The sequence below is a fragment of the Pelmatolapia mariae genome, linkage group LG14, assembly GCF_036321145.2.
Source record: "Pelmatolapia mariae isolate MD_Pm_ZW linkage group LG14, Pm_UMD_F_2, whole genome shotgun sequence".
NCBI classification, from domain to species: Eukaryota; Metazoa; Chordata; class Actinopteri; order Cichliformes; family Cichlidae; genus Pelmatolapia; species Pelmatolapia mariae.
Genome location: NC_086239.1, coordinates 26,258,627 through 26,278,242, shown reverse-complemented (window position 1 = coordinate 26,278,242; position 19,616 = coordinate 26,258,627). Strand labels below are relative to the sequence as shown.

Genomic DNA, 19,616 nt, shown 5'->3' with positions numbered 1-19,616 from the left:
AAACACATACAATCACAATCAACCAAATTTGCACACTAATAGTGCTTTTTTGGGTGAATAGATGTAAAAAAACAAAAAATGAAAAGTTTGTTTTGGACTTTGCTGGAGCTCTCTTAAATGAATAAAACAAATTAAAGTCTTCCCATCCTAAAGTTAGAAGATTCCAATCTGAATTGTCCTTTAAGGTTCGTTGAAACCCAAGCAGTCACACTGTTAGGGACGTGTCAATGTCCAGACCCTATTGTCTACTACCTGGGTAGGACTAATAGTGCATAAGGCATATCTGAAATCCAAGTTATTGCTTGAATCAGTTCTTCTGAGAATTCCCATATTCTGATCGCATGGCTGGCTACACCATTTCACGATCATCCGGGATGTCATTTGGGCGGGACTCGCCATCAGAATCCTTTCTAGCAGTTAAAAAAATAATCCTCATAAACAGTGCAGAACAATAAATTCCCATTCCATTTTCTGTTCTTAACAAGAGATCATTAGCTTCTTTTCCTAGTCATTGACTCATACCACATCACGAGAGAGCTACAGAATCTGTGAGATGTCGGCTTTCAGCCCAGACGGCGTGTCTATACATTTATATTTAAAAATCAATTCAGGATTTAATTAATCAATATTGCGTTATTCAAGCTAAAATCGCTTTGAATCAGGAAATCGATTATTGAAACCCACCCTTAATAATCACTGTTTACAATGAAAAGTGTCATTTTCATCCTTACATCTTAACAACTAAATGTAACTTAATATACAGTGCAAATACTTTAAAAAAAAAACCTAGCCTGGCTTTTTAAGAATGAACCTTTTTAATATAAACGGAGAAAGTACCTATATTTAATTACCTCCCCCTACCCTGATATGGCTGGGGGGAATTCTCATAGCTGAGGTTTCTGAGCTTAATCGGCTAGTAAAATACATTATCTAAACTTAGAAGATCTCACAGGAAGGGACAGACAATGCTTCCTGTGCACAAGACCCAAGGTCATAAACGCAAGACAGCCTCACAGCGCTCCCGTGTGATAATAATAAGCAATAGCTTTAAATGACGAAAAGGGGTTTGTAGCCTTGTATTTCACATGGGTTACACTCATCATTGGTGACGACATAGTACCTGATGCTCTTTATTTGATGCTGTTAATGTGTCAAGGAACAGAGTATTACACTGCTCAAAAAATTAAATGATCAACAATTTGAAAACAGATCAGATCTCACTGGGGGAAATTTAGGGGGAAACTTAGAAGTTGAGGCTGTCTCCCCACTGACCTTAACATTAGTCTATTGCAGTGGTTCCCAAACTTTTCTTGCTGGGCCCCCCTTTGTTTTACAAGAAAAATGTTGTACACTAGGTCCACACCTACATGGGTATTTTTGAAAATGCAGCTGTTACGTCCACACGTAAACGACGTTTCGAATCACCGAAAACTGAGATTTTTTAAAAATCCTTTTTTTGTTTACGTGTGGACGAGGAATACAGAGTTCGTCACGCAACGTCAAAGGTATGTGCCTTTTTTCATGTCACGCTGTGCGCCACGTTATTGTTTACATGAGATGAATTGCAGAATGGCAGATAGAGACAAAATACTGTTAATCTGACTATCTTCAGGTTTTACACGCTTACACACAAGCAGTTACTGTCCCTCCATTTAGAAAGGCAGAGGCATCGTGGTGTGATTATTTTACGTGTAGTTGTTTTTTTCCTGTGTAATAATATTCAACATTGTTATCAATACATTTTTCAAAAAGTGCCTCTCTGTGCAAAATGGGTTCAAAAATATAAACAACTGGGGGATACTGTTTGTCCGTGATTTGAACCGGGGGAACAAATCGTGGCAGGAACGGCCTGATATTATTTGTATCCCACTGTAACTTTACTGTGTAAAGAGCTAACATCTTCAAAATGTCAGGAGTAGTTAGTCATTACAAGAAGTGTTTGTGAACTAAAAATCAAGAATGTGGGATACTGTTTGTCCGTGATTTGAACAGCCCAGCGCGTGCTCCCGACACAGGGAAAAGCAATTATGCAGGGGAGACCTACCTTGGTACTTGTGCAGGTGAAACCAAAGGGAAGATATGCTTCACCATATTTTCTAGTCTTTGACTTAGAATGAAGTTGGTTTAGAAACATATTCAGCTATACTTCATCTCCTGCTTTGCGTTTGTGTGGGTGCCCCGTGCTAGCAGTGTCCAAGCGTTTTGTTTTTTTTTTCCTTTTCATACCGCGACCCCCTAGGGGGCGGGCCCCACACTTTGGGAAGCTGTGGTCTATTGAAAGATCGAATGAGCAACACCAGAGACTTCAGTCGACAGAACAGGTGGAAACACAAAACAGTCACTAAGAGGAGCATTCTCTTAGCAGTCTCTGAACTAGGAACAACTAGGAGCACGGGGTCGAGTGGCACAGCAACAAAACAATGAGTCTCTGACCCTGTTAGCTTAGCAGTGGTTGGTCCAAAATCAAAATGCTCAGGCTGAGCATGAGAAAAACAGTCACTTTTACTCACCAACGGGGTTTTCTCAGCATGATGGTGGTGTGAACGCCACTTCCTCCAGGAAGAGGGAGGAGGCGAATTGGGCCACAAATCCTCTGGAGGGCTGTGCCCCGAATCCTCCGGTGGGCCAGGCTGAAAATCCTCTGGCACGCCGTGCTGCAGCTGCTGCTCTGGGCGAATGTGCATGGTAGTGATGAGGAAGTCCTGAATAAGAGGATGTAACGAACTGAATCTAACCACGGAAGTCCTGAAATCATCCTCTTTAAACGAAGAGCTATCTCCTACTGGTATTCCTCAATAGGGATTGCTAACTACTCCTGACACAGAAACTCCACCATGTAAATAAGGTCCTCCTGGAGCTCAGCGGAGGGATTGTGAACTGCTGGGTCGATTGTGTTGTCGCGATCCTCTGTTATAAACTGTGCGCGGCAAACAGAATTGGACCCAAATGCAGACTCGTCAGACAAGTGAAAAGTAAACTCAAAAACAGCTTTATTGCTGAACACAAGGAAAAACAACCTTAACTAAACTGGGAATACAAAATTAACTAGACAGGCAGGGTGGCAGATACCACAAATCGGCAGGCAGCAGTAAATAGGTCGTCAGAGGAGGCCGAGGCCGATGATTAAGTTTAACAGTGCCTACAATATTGCCAAAGAGTGCCAAAGCACTTAAAGCACAAGCACTTTTTCAGTAACTTATCTTTCTTGTAAAACTGTGCTCCATCTGCATCTGTGGAACAAACATATGGCACCTTGGGACAAGTGAGTTTAGAGAGAGGTGCAGCTATCTTACTATATTCCCGGATGAATCGACGGTTAAAATTGGAGAACCCCAAGAATCACTGAAGCTGTTTCCGTGTGTCCGGGATGGGCAACTTTGATTCTCATTATTGTTTTCTGCTTACGTTATATTCTTAGTTTCTAGTCCTTAGGTTTCTGTTACCTCGCTTTCCCTGTGTTCCACGTTTCATGTTCCATGTTCGCTCTGTCTTCCGTGTCAGCCATGTCTCCTAGTCAAGTCTACATCTCCATGTGTCACGGCCTGGAGGTTCAGCTGGTCGCTGATCAGCTGTTTCTCCCTCTTTCTCTCTAGTCCGCTCTCGCTCTCGCTCTCTCTCTCTCTCTCGCCAGGGCTGAACTCATTATGGGCTCACGCCCTTGGCCCACGCCCTCGGAGGAAGAAACATCAGTGTGGATGGTATTTAAGACAGGAAGCAACGGCTGTTCTTCGCTGGATCGTTGTGAGAATTGCACCCCCTGGACTGTTTCCCTGGTGTGCGAGTGGATTCGTGTTTGGATTGTGTGGAGAGAGACGAGCGTGTTCCCCTGGATTTTCCCCGGAGCCCTGCTCCCCCTCACCTTTTGTGCATAGCACTGCCCCGCATCTGTGTATATACACTCATTGGACATTGTTCTTTAATAAATTCTCTTGTGTGCATCATCCCCGGAGTCCAGCGCGTGAGTCCACCTTGTACTTCGTGACACCATGCCTTTCTTGTATTTCCTGTTTTACTTTGATGGTCTCATGCACTGTGTTCAGTGTTTTCAGTTTTGCTTCCTTCCTGTCTTGTTATGTCAGATTAGTCCCATCTGTGTTTCCCTCCTGTTTCCCATTCCCTCGCCACTCCCTGGTGTATTTAAGCCCTGTGTTTTCAACTGTCCATTGTCGCGTCATTACCCTTTCTGTGCTGTGTGTTTCCTCCGAGCTCCTAGTTTCCGTTGTTACTCGACAACTCCTCTACTCTCTACTACTTGTTCCTACTTTTCTAATTTCCAGTCATGTTTTCTTAAGTGTATTTTGTATTCAAGTTTTTTATAGGGCAATAAAAGCTGCCTCCTTTAGTTCATCCCTACGTGTCCTAAGTCCTGCCCTGCATTTGGGTCCTACACCCTGCCTGCCATAAAGCCAAAATGACAGGAAGAGTAAATGAGGCTGAAAAGTGGCCAGACCGCTAAGATCAAAAACAAGGTATAAAGATGATGTCAGCCAGCTCAGGTTCTAATGTTTGAAAGGAAGTGTGGATGGAAGACAGCAACACCACATCCTAAACCTGAAATATTGTGGACTGCTGTATTTTAGGTCAGCGGTCCCCAACCGTTTATCCACCATGGACCGGTTAATGTCAGACAACATTTTCACGGACCGGCCTTTAAGGTGTCGCGGATGAATACAACAAAATAAAATGACAATGCAAAAACTGTGGTATGTTGTAAATATAATAATAAATCCGAATACACTGTGTAATTGTGTAACTTTATTAGCAGTGAAATGCGGCAACAACATTAAGAGTAACATCCTCCTCTCTGCCCCTTAATGCTCTCTGGTCACTATGGTCAATATTTCTTTAAAATTAAGACACACAACTACAACACAGGAAAAGACCCAGGGAAACCGAGTTCACAATAAAAAAAACTATTGTTAACTTGTTAACTATAAATAAAAAATAAAAATAAATTTCACACCCAAGCCTCAGCTCTCGCGGCCTGGTACCAAACAGCTCACGGACCGGTACCAATCTGTGGCCCGGGGGTTGGGGACTGCTGTTCTAGATTATCTTGGGGCTAGCTCAAGCACAGAAACTGAAGCTATGAGGATTAGCTCAGACAAAGAAAGCCCAAATTCAGCAGCACCCAGTACATAACAAATTTCTCACCTGTGAGACTAATAAAGGTCATCTTATCTTATCTTATCTTATCTTATAAGAAACGGTTATGATGAACTGGCAGCAGGGAAACTGTTACGCCCAGTCACAGGGGAGGCTAGCTCATGTATCAGAAACAGACCCAGGATACACAGTTTTGCGGCTAGCTAGCTCAGGCAATAAAAGCACATTCTCAGTTTTGGGGCAGCAGCAGCACAGACAGACCTGAGTAACTCAGCAATATGTCTGTAAAAAAGGACAGTGATTTTCCCAAATGCAGTGGGAAGGCAGGAGAGATGATGCAATTTTGAAGCAGAAAGGTTGACCATGGCCTGAGTGGCACCTGATTAAGAAGCTGGAGGGTCAGGTGAAACTAGATCTTCAACTTTAAGCCACAAGCCACCCAGCACAAGAGGAACAGAAGAAAAGGGAGTCATTCTGTGGGTATGAGGTAGCAGATTTGATCTCAGCTAAGGGGAGATAATCAAACTGAAGGTATGTAGTTGTCCCTTTACATAGAGCACCATCCAACCAACCATCCAGTGTTTGTCAGAAGCCAGCATGGTGCGCAACAGTCAGCATAGAAAATAAGACCTTCCTCTCCCCAGCCACTTGCTTAAGTTCATCCATGGGGATTCTGAACCCGTCACTGGCAAACACTGGTGAGTTTGCCAATGGAGACCTAAATTATTCAGAAAAGGCTTGGGAAAAAGAGTTGTCTTAATATGAAACCCAAATTGAGTTCTTTGGTATCAACTTGACCCGCTTGAAGAAGAGAAATGCTGAGTATGACCCAAAGGACACCACCCCCACATTCAAGCATAGCTCTGAAAACATATTTTGGGCTGTTTCTCTACTCAGAAAGATATGATGCATGGGTGCATCTGGTTATTCTAGAGGGTTAAGGTCATGAAATGTCTTAGCCACTCTTCAGACCTAAGTAACATAGAAAATCTGTGGAGGTCTCTGAAACCTTTGAACCTAAAGGATTTAGAGAATTCCTGTAAAGAGAAGTAGGGCAAAATCCCTCATGGCATGTGTGCAAACCTGGTGACTGACTACAATAAACACTGTACTACTGTGATTGCCAACAAGCGTTTCCGCATCAAGACCTCGGTCTTGGGGATCAAATAGTCCTTTTAGTCCTTTTACTTAGTGACATGCAAATCAATTCATAACTTGTATGTAATGTGTTTTCTGGATTTTTGAGTTCTGTCAAAATGGAACACTTGTCCCACCTCCATCCAGCACTCCTGCCCCAACACGTGTGGCTCTCGGAGAGTGAGGTGCAGCATCTGTAGCCGTCACAAACAGATCATCCACAAACTGAAATAGCATAGGAAGAGTGGTTAGTCAAAGCAACCAGTCGGTGCCCAGCAGCAGCACGCTATAGTGGTGATGTGTTCTGGAGCCACCTTCTTGGTGCGGGGACTGGACGATTTTCCCCCTGCTGGTTATGGCTGTCCCACCAACTCTCTTGGCCAGACCGACAGGTTGTCCTCTGCCTATGAAACTGTGATGTTCAAGTTGACTGGTAGGTTGTAGCGGACCCAGTCAGCCATGTCTGACGGAAGACCATCCACAAACTGCTCAAGCACGATGAGGTTCAGCAATCAACCTTCTCCCTCCACAAATACTCATTGTCTTATAAAATCTAAAAAAAAAATACAAATTAAAACATCCTAAAATGAAGCTCTCTCTCCCTTAAATCCTAAACAGCACTATCATAAAGCAACTGTCTCTGCTTGCCTTTCTGTAAAAGTCACTGCACACCACTTCTACACAAAAATGTAACATTGACAATATAAGAGAACAGTAAAGTATATGAAGTGATTTATGATTTAAATAATTTAACAAATGCTTCTTGACCATTTTCATTGTACATATTTTATTTGACATTTCCAGTTGATTTTATAGTCTACAAAAAATCTGGTCTACTCTCTATCTCTGTTCATCATCACATTTACATCCATGCCTGTCCTAGAATTTCCAATTATCATAAATTTTGTTTTGCTTAAAATCAGTCATAATTTGTTTTATCTAACAATCATTCTAGTTTAGTCAATTTTTGTGAGGATCTCCAAAAAGTGCTGTTTATGCTCTCCATGACATAAAATGTGTCACCAAAAATAAATTGAACTGTAATATATCTAATGCTCTACATCATTTTATACAAGATCATGAGTTTTGGGCCCAATATTTACCCAAGTGCGCCTTCACAACCAATGCTCAAACATTTTCATGAATGTTTACCCATCTTCATAATTTGTTGCTTGTTGTTTAAATAACTATTAACCTCTCTAATGGCATTTCCAATTTATTAAATAATATCTGGTCAATTGCATCAAAAGCTTTTTTCAAGTTTCAAGTTTCAGTGTATTACTGTAGGGTCTACCTTACAATATAAAGGCCTTGAGGCAACTTTTTTGTGATTTGGCGCTATATAAATAAAATTGAATTGAATTAAATTGAATTGAATTGAAGTTGATAAAAGCTCTGGCTGTGTACTTTCTTTGATCAATACAATGTTTTGTGTTTATGTGTGTAGCCAGTCTCTATTATGTGAACGACAATGTCCACTGTATGCAGGATGGTGAAGGTGGAACATCCCCCTCTGATGTATTTTTAATAAATTAAGTCAAGGTTTATGAGAATATAGAAATTTCTTGGAAGATGCAATAAACACAAGTCAGTATATGTTTATAGGAACAATATTTAATTTCACTTTGTTCTATTTTTCAACTGTATCATGAAAAACAATTAAAGTAGAATAAATCCTGCACATATGCAGTCATTTAACACCAGTACAGAGATTTAAAAGGAATATTAACTTCATTTAAATATAGGATTTTTATTATTTTTGTCTGTCTGTACTACAAAGAGAAAATGTGCTTTTCTTTCTTTTGAAATTAGCTGACTTTTTATGACCCAACGCCACGGGCCATAACAGCTTTCTTTGTGTTCATCTCCGGTCTCAACAGAATTATGTAACATTTGGGTCCAAACAGTGTGATCAAGAGTCCAAAACTTGAGGCCAGGATGGCAAATACCTCCACTGCATCTGCAAGTTTTCCTGGTGAGCTGATATAAGCAGGAACAAAGGCCACCCACACAGCACAGAAGATCAGCATGCTGAATGTGATGAGCTTGGCCTCATTAAAACTATCAGGGAGATTCCTCACCAGGAATGCAATTAGAAAACTAAGGAAAGCCAGCACACCAATATAGCCCAATAACACTGCAAAACCAACAGTTGACCCAACTGCACACTCATACACTATCTTGTCATTGTGGTATTGGGTGTTTTTATGTGGAGTTGGAGAGGAAGTGACAAGCCAGGTAGTGCAGATGGCTGCCTGAATAGATGTAAGAACTAGAACTGTTCCTCTCTGCTGCATAGCACCAAACCACTTCAGACTGGCTCCCCCTCCTGGCTTGGAGGCTTTGAACACAGCCAGAACAACCATGGTTTTTACCAGGATGCATGAGACACAAAGCACAAAGCTGATCCCAAATGCTGCGTGTCTGAGTTGGCATGTCCACAGCCTGGGTCGTCCGATAAACAGCAATGAACAAAGGAAACATAACTTAAGTGACACTAATAGCTGGAAACTAAGTTCTGAATTGTTGGCACGAACTATAGGTGTTGTGCGATGGTAGATAAAGATCCCCAGAACAACAGCACATATAAATGTTCCCAGTAAGGAGGTTGTTGTCAAACAAATACCCAGAGAGTCAAAATAGGAGAGAAACTCTGTCTTCTTAGGAATACAGTGGTCACGCTGGGGGTTTGACCAAAAATCCTCTGGACAACTGGTACACTCCAAGGAGTCTGATACAAAAGGGAACATTGGTGAAATGCATATTATTTTTCATAATGAAATTAAATATGTCATGCAAAAAGAAAAATACGTACTGCTCTTGTTAGTAATTTTCCCTTCAGAACAAGGAATGCAGTCAAAACAGCACTGGGGTTTCCCCTTCTCTCTCACCATGTGGGTACCAGGAGGACAGCTCTCACTGCATATTGATCGAGGTGGCTATAGGATGAAATTAAACATTAGCCTTTAAACCGATATATACTAGACATGTGGCAAAAGTTAAATCTAAAAAAAACATATCTAACCTTTTTGGATTCAAAGTTCCAGAAGATTTTGTCTTCATCAAGTATGAGTTCTTCACCTTTGAAAGCTGACCTTTTAACCTCACCCACATTCTGAACTTTAGTGCTTCCATCAGGGAGCCACAAATAGTTCATCACATCATAAATTGGCAATGCATCACCATTCTCATCAAATGACACTTGATCGCCAAACGGAGTGGTGAAGTTCACCCTTCTTAAGTAATAAACCAGCTGTTAAAAAGGGATGCATAACAAGTAAATTACTTTTGCTGTTTTTATAATAATCAGCTGTAGCTTTCCAGCTGCCAGCCACACAGACACAACAATGACAACAAGTTCAGTCAGGACCCAGTACAGACTTAAATGCAATGGAGGTGCTGCTGCAGCTCTGGTGTGTCAGCCTCCCTGAAGCAGCGCCACAGATCATGCCCCGCCACATATCCCCATGGCTTGACTGAGGCTGGGGAGCCATCCAGCTGACCCCTCCTCCCACACACACACACTTGCACGAGTAGGTGAGGAAATCAACCACAACCGGTGGCATCCCCAGTCCATGCCCCAGCGACATGGATGTTTGAATCCGTGGGCTCACTGTGGGGCATGTGGCGCAGCAGGCGTGGACCAGACTCACCCTGGGGACCAGCATGGTGCCAGAACAGATCGGACACCAGCCACTCACACGCGGTCGAGGGACGCCAGTAAGGGCAGCGGCGGTAGTGGCCAGGACCCGATCTGAGCTGCCAGACTCTCTATCAACTGCATCTGGCAGTGGGATCTGTCCTACAGCTGTTTCACCTGCCGGTGAAACACCGCTACCTACTCCCTCTGCATAGCCAGGAGCTTGGCCACCACAACCTGGCTGGCCCGGTCGCGGTTCCACCATGCCCCAATACTGGGTTTTGATACCACTGTAAACAATGCATGGCTGACCCGACCACATTGTCACACTTTTATTTCCAGTTGCTGTTTTTACAATGCTCAGCTGTAGCTTTCCAGCTGCCAGCCACACAGACACAACAACGACAACAACTTCAGTTAGGACCCAGTACAGACTTAAATGCAATGGAGGCGTGATGAGCTGCTGCAGCTATGGTGTGTCAGCCTCCCTGCAGCAGCGCCACAGATCATGCCCCGCCACATACCCCCATGGCCTGACTGAGACTGGGGAGCCATCCAGCTGACCCCTCCTCCCACACACACACACACTCGCACGAGTAGGTGAGGAAATCAACCACAACCGGTGGCATCCCCAGTCCATGCCCCAGCGACATGGATGTTTGAATCCGTGGGCTCACTGTGGGGCATGTGGCGCAGCAGGCGTGGACCAGACTCACCCTGGGGACCAGCATGGTGCCAGAACAGATCGGACACCAGCCACTCACATGCGGTCGAGGGACATCAGTAAGGGCAGCGGCGGTAGTGGCCAGGACCCGATCTGAGCTGCCAGCCTCTCTATCAACTGCATCCGGCAGTGGGATCTGTCCTACAGCTGTTTCAACTGCTGGTGAAACACCGCTACCTGCTCCCTCTGCGTAGCCAGGAGCTTGGCCACCACAACCTGGCTGGCCCGGTCACGGTTCCACCATGCCCCAATACTGGGTTTTGATACCACTGTAAACGATGCATGGCTGACCCGACCACATTGTTACACTTTTATTTCCAGTTGCTGTTTTTACAATGCTCAGCTGTAGCTTTTCCAACTGCCGGCTGCCACAACGACAATAACTTCAGTCAGGACCCAGTACAGACTTAAATGCAGAGGAGGCGTGATGAGCTGATGCAGCTCCGGTATGTCAACCTCCTGGCAGCAGCGCCACATACCATGCCCCGCCCCCATCCCCACGCGTTATTAAATAAAGAAATCTATATTACATCGCTAGTAATGCTTTATACATACAAGCTTCTGATCTAAATATATTAACTGCTAATTTTTATGGGTGTCAGCATACCAAACTAACTAAATTGACTAAGACCCGAAGTTCTTCAAATGAAAAGTCAAAAATTTATTTACAATCACCATGTAAAATATATCCAACGTGTGGGAGTTGGGATATCCAGGGATCCATGGATAGGAGGGGGGAAAGGTCCATACAGAGCGTCTTAATCACACACGCCATGCACCTTTCCAGTGTCACTGGATTAAGTGTCACTCCACAACTCCACAACTCCGAAACTGGGAGTATGGAAAATCCATTTAGCTCACACCAGCTTTTGAATAGTTAATATTATCACATTGTATTTAGTTCTACATGGTAAATTCTATCCTGAAAGTAATTATAAAGCAAAGAATTTATGAACAGAATGTAAAATTATATCAGACCTGCCATGGCTCCAGTGACTGCAAAGTGGCACAGCTGTTCCCACTGAAAGGCCCTCCTCCTGGCTTGCACCGCAGCATGTCATCAAGGGAATATGCCAGTGCATAAACAGCTTTGTACACATTATACTCAGGCCGCAGGTTGGAAACGTCCAAGAATTCATTGTCCACATTTTCTAGATCTTCCTGTCCAGTACATATTGCACCTCCACCTTCCAGCCAGCCTGCTGGAGCTGGTGCAAATCTACACTGAAATGTGAATTCCCAAAACTGGTTCACCTGAAATAATTTAATATTGTTTTTTTTTTTACATATGATGGAAATTGTTCCAACTAGTACATTAAAAACTTAAACTCTCACCATACTATTTCCATAGCTGTTATTTTGATGTAAGTCAGGACGTATTTGTAACAGGAATTCCCTGAGTCCTGGTATCTCACCTCGACGAATAGCGATACCCAGTGTACCACGCAGGTATGGCATAAACTGAGGTGTTTGGAGCACAACAGCTGCTGTCCAGGCTTCACTGGCCATCCATTGTAGGCCAGTTACATTTTGCCTTACTACCTGTGAATTAGATTACACCATATTCTATGAAAACATATTGTAACTACAACTTGTTTAGTGACATTATCATGCTATTTAAGCTATTATTCATCTTTTAAATAAATTCTGCATGAACAGTTTTCTGTAATCATTCAAATAATGATGTAATAAATGTTTTACACAATACAATGATTCAGACCTTTGTAATTAATAATAATTGGATTGTTTTAAAGCCAAACCTCTTCCATAAGTTTTATCATGCGACTGTAATGTTCAAAGACAATGACAACTCGAGCTGTGGATTTTTTCATCACATCAACAATCCTCCTGAGTTCTTCTGTGTCTTTGTCCCAGGGCAAAACCTCAGTGTAGGCCAGGCAACTTTCACTTAACAGACTCAGCTCAGATTGAAAGGATCTTGCTGCATGAAGTCCATAATCATCGTCACTGACAAGCAGACCTACCCAAGTCCAACTGAAATGCTTCAGAATCTGAATCATAGCACGTACCTAAGTGTAAGTGCACAGACAAGAACAATTTTCCACATAATTATTACACCTTTATGGTGGCAAATTAGCTTTGTTCATAACAAAGTAAAACTGGAACTGAAAAAACATTTTAGTATCATTGTACGCATATTGTTGCAAAGTAGGCAATTTCTTTAACCAAAACATCTTGTTGACAGATTTTCACCTGGAAAGCATCACTTGGGATCGTCCTAAAGAATGATGGGTATTTTTGATGGTTACTCAGGCAGGAACATGTGGCAAAATAACTCACCTGAAAGATACAGACTACAGATTGTACCGATATTGATGTAGAGATGTCTTAACTTTGTCATGTTACTTTAAGTGTCTTTAAATTTGCAATTAAATTAAAATAATCCAAGAAAACTATTACATGGTTGAACAGAAAACTTACCATAGGTACTCTGTACAAACCTAAGACGTTGGAGATGGCAATAGAATTTGTGGAAGATGAATCACCCACAATCCCTATGACTGGAGGATTTCCAACACATGTACTATTTAATATAATTTTATTTTCTTGACCACTGGCCAATGACAATGCTGCACGAAATCCAATTCCAAGTTCAAGGCAGTCATCATAAAGAGTGTATCCCAGAGTCACATTAGGTAGCAGGTTTGAGTTTCTATTGATCTCATCAATAGCAAAGGCCATGGTTTGTGCGAGCTTAAATCCTAGGGCATAAACACTAAGAAAAGAAAAATTTAACTGAAAAATACATTTTCATCAAGATAGATTTTCATCTAAGATACTTTACTGCAACATGTGGCAAAATTACTTATTATTAAAAAACATTATAAACAATTAAGGAAACTGAATAACAACAATTAACGAGATATTTTCATGACAAATAATATAGATGCACCATACAAGATACATGCATTTATCCTGAATGATAATAAATCAGAAAGTACAGTTACTATAAATTACAATCTCATATTTCCTTTGCACTAATTTCCATTTCCCTTTTTTCCCGAGCCATACTTACCCATTGCAAGTAGGTTGTTGTGGTTTTGAATTAAAAGACTGAATAGCAACACTTGAAAAGAAGTGGATTTGAAACAGTCCACCGAGAACCACATCACCAGCCTTGTACATCCCATTTAGATCAAACTGTCCCTGTAACTGACATGAGAGAGAAAACTGAGAAGAGGATATGACAGAAGAAAAGTAAGAAGACAGCAAAACAAGCAAGAGCAAATTGGTTTGTAAAGAAGAGCCCATAACAGCTGTCTGCTTTTCTGAGCTCAGTCATTAAGTTTTATTTCAATGCCTTTCCTTTGTCTTTTATTGACATTTCGTGTTGTTTAATCTTGCACTCCACCCAAGAAGGATAAGAGTGGGCAGGGCCGAAAAGACTTGAAATTATTTTTGTTTTTGTATTTTGTATCCATATGCAGTTAAGTACTACTGTGAGTCAATTAGATATCACCCCCCCCCCCCTCACCCACACACACACACATAAGGATTGACATCATAAAATTTGTTTTTGTGTTTTATTATTTACTTATTTTTATTTATTATTTCATTTATCGAGTGACATAAAGCAAGAATGAAGACCAAAACATATACAGTCTTATTTCATACATAGCAAGGTTCATGCTCAAAAACTCCATATTAAAAACTTCAAGTCCAAATTTGAGTTGAAACGGAAAATAAAAACATTTAGGGTGTCGAAAATTTTTTGTTGCTTTGTATGAAGCTGTCTGTAAAGGGCAAGAGGAGACTGGAAAAGTTAGTGAATGGGCAAGACCATCCCGACGGATGGCAAAGGGATGGTTCATTTCAGAAGGACAACCTGTAGGTAGAACAGGGGAGAGGAATCTCTCTGAAAGTTGAGCAGATGTTCAGTAGTAGTGATGAAAAGCCATTTGAAGCTAAACCAGATGCACTCAGGCAGCCAAGGTGTTGAGTGCGACAGAGACCGTCAATGGCAAGGCAGGGCACATGGCTACAGATAAAGTGGTCTAGCAGAGGACTAGCAATGAGGATGAAACGTTCTGGTGGCTGATTTTTAAGCTCTGGAGGCAACACTTGTGGCCAGTGGAGAGAGCAGTGTTTCAGGTGGTCAAGTAGTAGAAAGGCTCACAGCAAAACAGCATAGGTAAGTGGCCTGATGTGAAGGCAGAGTTACATATAGGTGATGGACGGGTCCATTCACGTGGTTAAACTTGTGGCTGGCAGAGAAGGCATATCTTTTTATGGGGGTAACCCCAGTGAGATCAACCTGGTGGTCAACAGTAAATGGGAATCACTCTAGTGGCAAGGACGGAAAGTGAACCCAATCGTTCTGTAGCCCAGCTTCAAACCGGGAAGAGTAAACAAGGCTGAAAAGTGGCCAGACCGCTGAGGTCAAATACAAAGTACAAAGATTTTTCCAGGCAGCTCAGGTTCTAATGTTGGTAAGGATGTCGGGATGTAAGACTGTGGGAACACAACCTGAGCCTGAAATATTGTGGTATTATTCGAGATTATCTTGGGGCCAGCTCAGGCATAGAAACTTAGGCTATAAGGACAACCTCAAACAAAGAAAGCCCAAATTTAGCCAGTACACAAAACACAAGAAAAAGTTTCAATGAGTTGGTAGCAGGGAAACTGCTACAGGGAAGACAGCAGAAAGGGGGGATTCGCACAGGAGTAAGCTAATCATCACACAGTAAAACAGTTGTCTGTGGAAGACTGGGAACTCCCATTGTTTTAAATCATATTTTTATTATGAGTTAAAAGTGCAATAGAAATACATTTGACTTATGAAACATGAAACTCTGAAAGAGTTCCTGGAGTAGCCAGCACAGGATCAGGACACCCAGTCACAGGAGAGGGTAGCTTGTGTACCAGAAAAAGAAACTCAGGATACACAATTTCAGGGCTAGCTAGCTTAACCATATATTAAACGTACATTCTCAGTTTTGGGTACCTGCCGCAGAGAAAACATGGAGCAGCTCAGCAATGTGTCAAAAAAGGACAGCGATGCTTCCACCAAATGCTACCATGAAATTCTACCACCCCCCACATTCAACCTTAGCTGTGGAAACATTATAAATTTGGGGTGTTTCTCTGCTAAGAAGATATGGTGTGTAGACACATTGGTTGAGTCTTGAGGGTTAAGGTCAAGAAGTGTCTTAGCCACTCTCCAGAATAAGTTCTAGAGAAAATGTGGAGAAAGCTGAAACCTCTGAACCTAAAGCATTTAGTCAGTCAGTCAGTCAGTCAAGTTTATTTATAAAGCACATTTAAAAACAACCGAGGCTGACCAAAGTGCTGTACAATAAAATACAAATAAAAATGCTATAAAACACAGGTACATAAAATGCCTCACAAATAAAACAATTAATTAAAAACAATAGGTTAAACCTTGCTAAAAGCCAGTGAAAATAGGTGCGTTTTAAGAGCAGTTTTAAAAGTTCCTAGGCTTGTGGAGAATCTGATGTGAGGGGGTAGACTGTTCCACAGTCTGGGTGCAGCCACAGCAAAAGCCCTCTCCCCCCTAGTCTTTAATCTGTACCTGGGAACATCTAAAAGCATCAAATCTGCTGACCTCAAAGATCTCCTAGGGCAGTAAATGCTAAGAAGCTCTGCCAGGTAAGGAGGTGCAGTTCCGTTAAGAACCTTAAAAACCAGCAGTAAAATTTTAAAATCAATCCTAAAAGCAACTGGGAGCCAGTGGAGAGAGCAGAGGACCGGAGTGATGTGGTCTCTCTTTTTGGAACCGGTCAGCATGCGAGCAGCAGCATTCTGCACCAGTTGGAGGCGATGCAAACAGGAACGATCTAAACCAACGTAAAGGGAGTTACAGTAGTCCAGCCGTGAAGTAATAAAAGCATGGACCACCCTTTCTAGATCGTTCCTGCACAGGTAGGACTTGACTTTAGCTAAAATCCGTAGGTGATAAAAAGATCCCTTGACTACGGAGCTGATTTGTTTATCAAATTTAAAAGCACTGTCAAAAGTAACACCGAGGCTCTTCATGGAGGAAGTACATTCTGAAGTTAGGGGTCCCATAAAATCAAAGGAAAGGTTAGGGTCTTTAGGAAGCCCAAACACAATGACTTCAGTTTTACTTTCATTTAGATGTAAAAAGTTAAGAGCCATCCAAGTCTTCATGTCCGACAGACAGGAGAATAACGGCTGCAAAGAGTCCTTACAGTCAAACCTCAGTGGGAGGTAGATCTGAATGTCATCAGCAAAAAAAATGAAAGGACACATTATGTTTGCGCAGCACATCGCCCAGAGGGAGCAAATACAGAATAAACAGCAGGGGGCCTAGAATGGACCCCTGAGGTACACCACAAGTTAAAGGAGCTCTGGGAGATGACAGTTCACCAAGGTGAACAGAAAAACTCCTGTTATCCAGGTAGGACTGGAAGAATTTCAAAACAGTACCTTGCAGACCGACACAGTGTTCTAGGCGGGATAACAGTATATTGTGATCGACAGTGTCGAAGGCTGCTGTCAGGTCTAAGGTTACTAGGACAGCAGCATGACCAGAGTCTACAGTCAAAAGCAAATCATTAAAAACTCTCAGTAAGGCGGTTTCAGTGCTATGACGAGCTCTAAAACCAGACTGAAACTTCTCATAGAGACTGTTGTTGTCTAAAAATGACTGGAGCTGCCTGAAGACCACTCGTTCCAATACTTTGGACAGAAAGGGCAGATTGGAGATGGGCCTATAATTAGAGAGTATAGATGGATCCAGGTTAGGCTTTTTGAGGAGAGGTTGAACAACAGCATGCTTAAAGAGTGTTGGGAAACAACCAGAGCTGAGACAGGCATTGATCAGGACCAGAAGGAAAGGTCCAACTGAGTCCAGGACCTGTTTCAGAAGACGAGAGGGAATAACATCAGTGGAACAATTGGTGGATTTGACCTTGCAGACTGTTTCATGCAGCTGAGAAAGAGAAATTAGCTCAAACTGATTAAAGGCAGATTGGCACGGGAGAGGAACACAGGGTTTTAAAGGTGGAGGTGGAATGACAGACTGCAGAAGGGAAATCTTATTAACAAAGAAACATAAAAAGTCATTGCAAAGGGTAACAGAAGGTGTGAGGCAAGTGGACGTATGAGGATCAACAATGGAGTCTAAAACGCGAAACAATGTCTGAGGTTTATGGACATTACTGCTAACCAGGTTAGATATGTAGGTGGACTTAGCGTCTTTAGCAGCTTTCTGATAAGCTAAACGAGAATCTCTCAGGATATTGAAGGAGATTTGCAGCTTGTCCTTTTTCCACTTTCTCTCAGCACTCCTGCAGGAGCGCCTGAGAGCGCGAACAGAGTCTGTAATCCAAGGTTCAGCGTGAGCTTTGGGCCGGAGTGATTTTAGGGGAGCGATGGAGTCCAGAATAGAAGTGCATGTTGAGTTAAAAAGAGCAGTTAAATCTTCTGCACACGGGGAGTCAATCCAGTCCACCGTGGAGAGCTCAGAGTTGCTAAAAGCAGCAGAAAACTGGGATGGTACATGGGTATTGATGATCCGGTGGCGGCGTGAAGGAGCTTTAACTGCAGCAACAGAACATTGTGCAGTGGCGGAAAACAGAACAGGACGGTGATCAGAGATACACGCACTCTCACAGATTTCAGAGACGTGGATACTCAGGCCGTGGGACATGACGAGGTCCAGTGTGTGACCTTTCTCATGTGTGGAGCCAGACACACACTGAGTCAGGTTAAAGGAGTCCAGCAGTGATACAAAGTCTCTAACCAAAGGTTTAGATGGACAACACACATGGATATTCAGATCGCCAACAATAAGAAAATGATCAAAATCTACTGAGAGTCCTGATAAGAATTCCCCAAACTCACTAATAAAGTCTTTGTTGAATTTGGGAGGACGGTACACCACTGCACACAGTAATGGAGTAGATGAGTTCAGTTTAAAAAGCTGCAGTTCAAATGTGGAAAAGGAGGAAGATGAAATCTGATGACAGTCATAAACTGATTTAAAAACACACGCAAGGCCTCCACCTCTACCAGAAGACCTGGGAGAGTTGAAAAACCGACAGCCTGGCGGAAGAAGCTCAGAGAAAGCCACAGTCTCACCAGCATGAAGCCAGGTCTCAGTCAGGAACATAAAATCCAGTTCATGAGAAGAAAAAAAATCCTTAAGCAGAAACGTCTTATTGGAGAGGGATCGAGTGTTGATCAAAGCCATAGATAAAATAAGATCAGTAGCTGTCATCGGGATTGATGTGCGGCTGAGTGGGCGGAGGTTTGAAATAACAGTACCAAATCTGCGGATCCGTGGCTGTAGAGGAGCCGATGACCCAGCACCCAGAACAGAAGCAACCAGCGACATACTAGGAAAATCCAGCAGGAGAGGAGCAGGCATCAGGCACGGGCCGGAGGTGGAAGAGAATCGCTCACCTGAGCAGAACGCCACCGCCGGCATGGCGGGGAGCGAACCAGACGACTGAAGAAGGCGCGGGCCGAGAAGCGGGTCCACCGGTGAAGCAGGAGCAGCGTCGGGCGGAGTTGGAGAGACAGTGCGCACCCAGGGTCCTCTGGGTTGGAGTGAGCCTCTCACAGTAGCAGAGTAGCAAAAACCCATTTGTACAAGTAGAGGATCAGCCAGGCAAGAAAGTGACAGGAATGCCTTTGTACGAGCCAAGAGACCACCTCGCTTCCCTCGTCTTCTCCGGCGTTTTCTCCGGTGTAGCTTGGGAGGGAGGAACCAGGTGCGACGCAGGTAAGGCGGAATGCCATCGAGCAGTGGAGGGGCACTGCTTGTTTGCCCATCAAAAACAAAGGACGAAGGTGCTGTCACTGCTAAGTCTCGGATAGTAAAAAGAGTTTTTCGGTCATAGGTCCGGAGCGAATTAATTTCCACAGTTAAAGCAATAAACAGCAAACAGACAACCAAAAAACAGGTCGAGTGACGGCGAGCCGAACATACTGGCGCCATCTTCCTTTAGAGAATTCCTGTAAAGATGAGTGAGGCAAAATCCCTCATGACATGTGTGC

General features: G+C 42.9%; 1 protein-coding gene across 1 annotated transcript; it reads right to left on the bottom strand.

Annotated features, from left to right (window-relative positions):
• Positions 1-8,063: 8,063 nt before the first annotated feature.
• LOC134640629 (extracellular calcium-sensing receptor-like) lies at positions 8,064-19,203 on the bottom strand. Its single transcript, XM_063492537.1, has 12 exons — positions 19,020-19,203; positions 18,047-18,155; positions 17,782-17,914; positions 13,645-13,799; positions 13,050-13,344; positions 12,822-12,908; positions 12,368-12,637; positions 11,943-12,149; positions 11,586-11,861; positions 9,269-9,496; positions 9,059-9,182; positions 8,064-8,974 (listed from the first exon to the last, which is right to left on the bottom strand). The coding sequence occupies exons 1-12, from the start codon at positions 19,201-19,203 to the stop codon at positions 8,064-8,066; spliced, it is 2,979 nt and encodes a 992-aa protein (XP_063348607.1).
• Between the last annotated feature and the right edge of the window lie 413 nt (positions 19,204-19,616).

Excerpts from the sequence above, each read along its gene's own strand:
- LOC134640629 (XM_063492537.1), bottom strand. The coding sequence starts at position 19,203 with ATGGGTTTTTGCTACTCTGCTACTGTGAGAGGCTCACTCCAACCCAGA. Across the intron at positions 13,345-13,644 it reads CAACAACCTACTTGCAATGG|TGTTTATGCCCTAGGATTTA; the intron begins GTAAGTATGGCT and ends TTCTTTTCTTAG. Across the intron at positions 12,909-13,049 it reads GTTTGTACAGAGTACCTATG|GTGAGTTATTTTGCCACATG; the intron begins GTAAGTTTTCTG and ends TGTATCTTTCAG.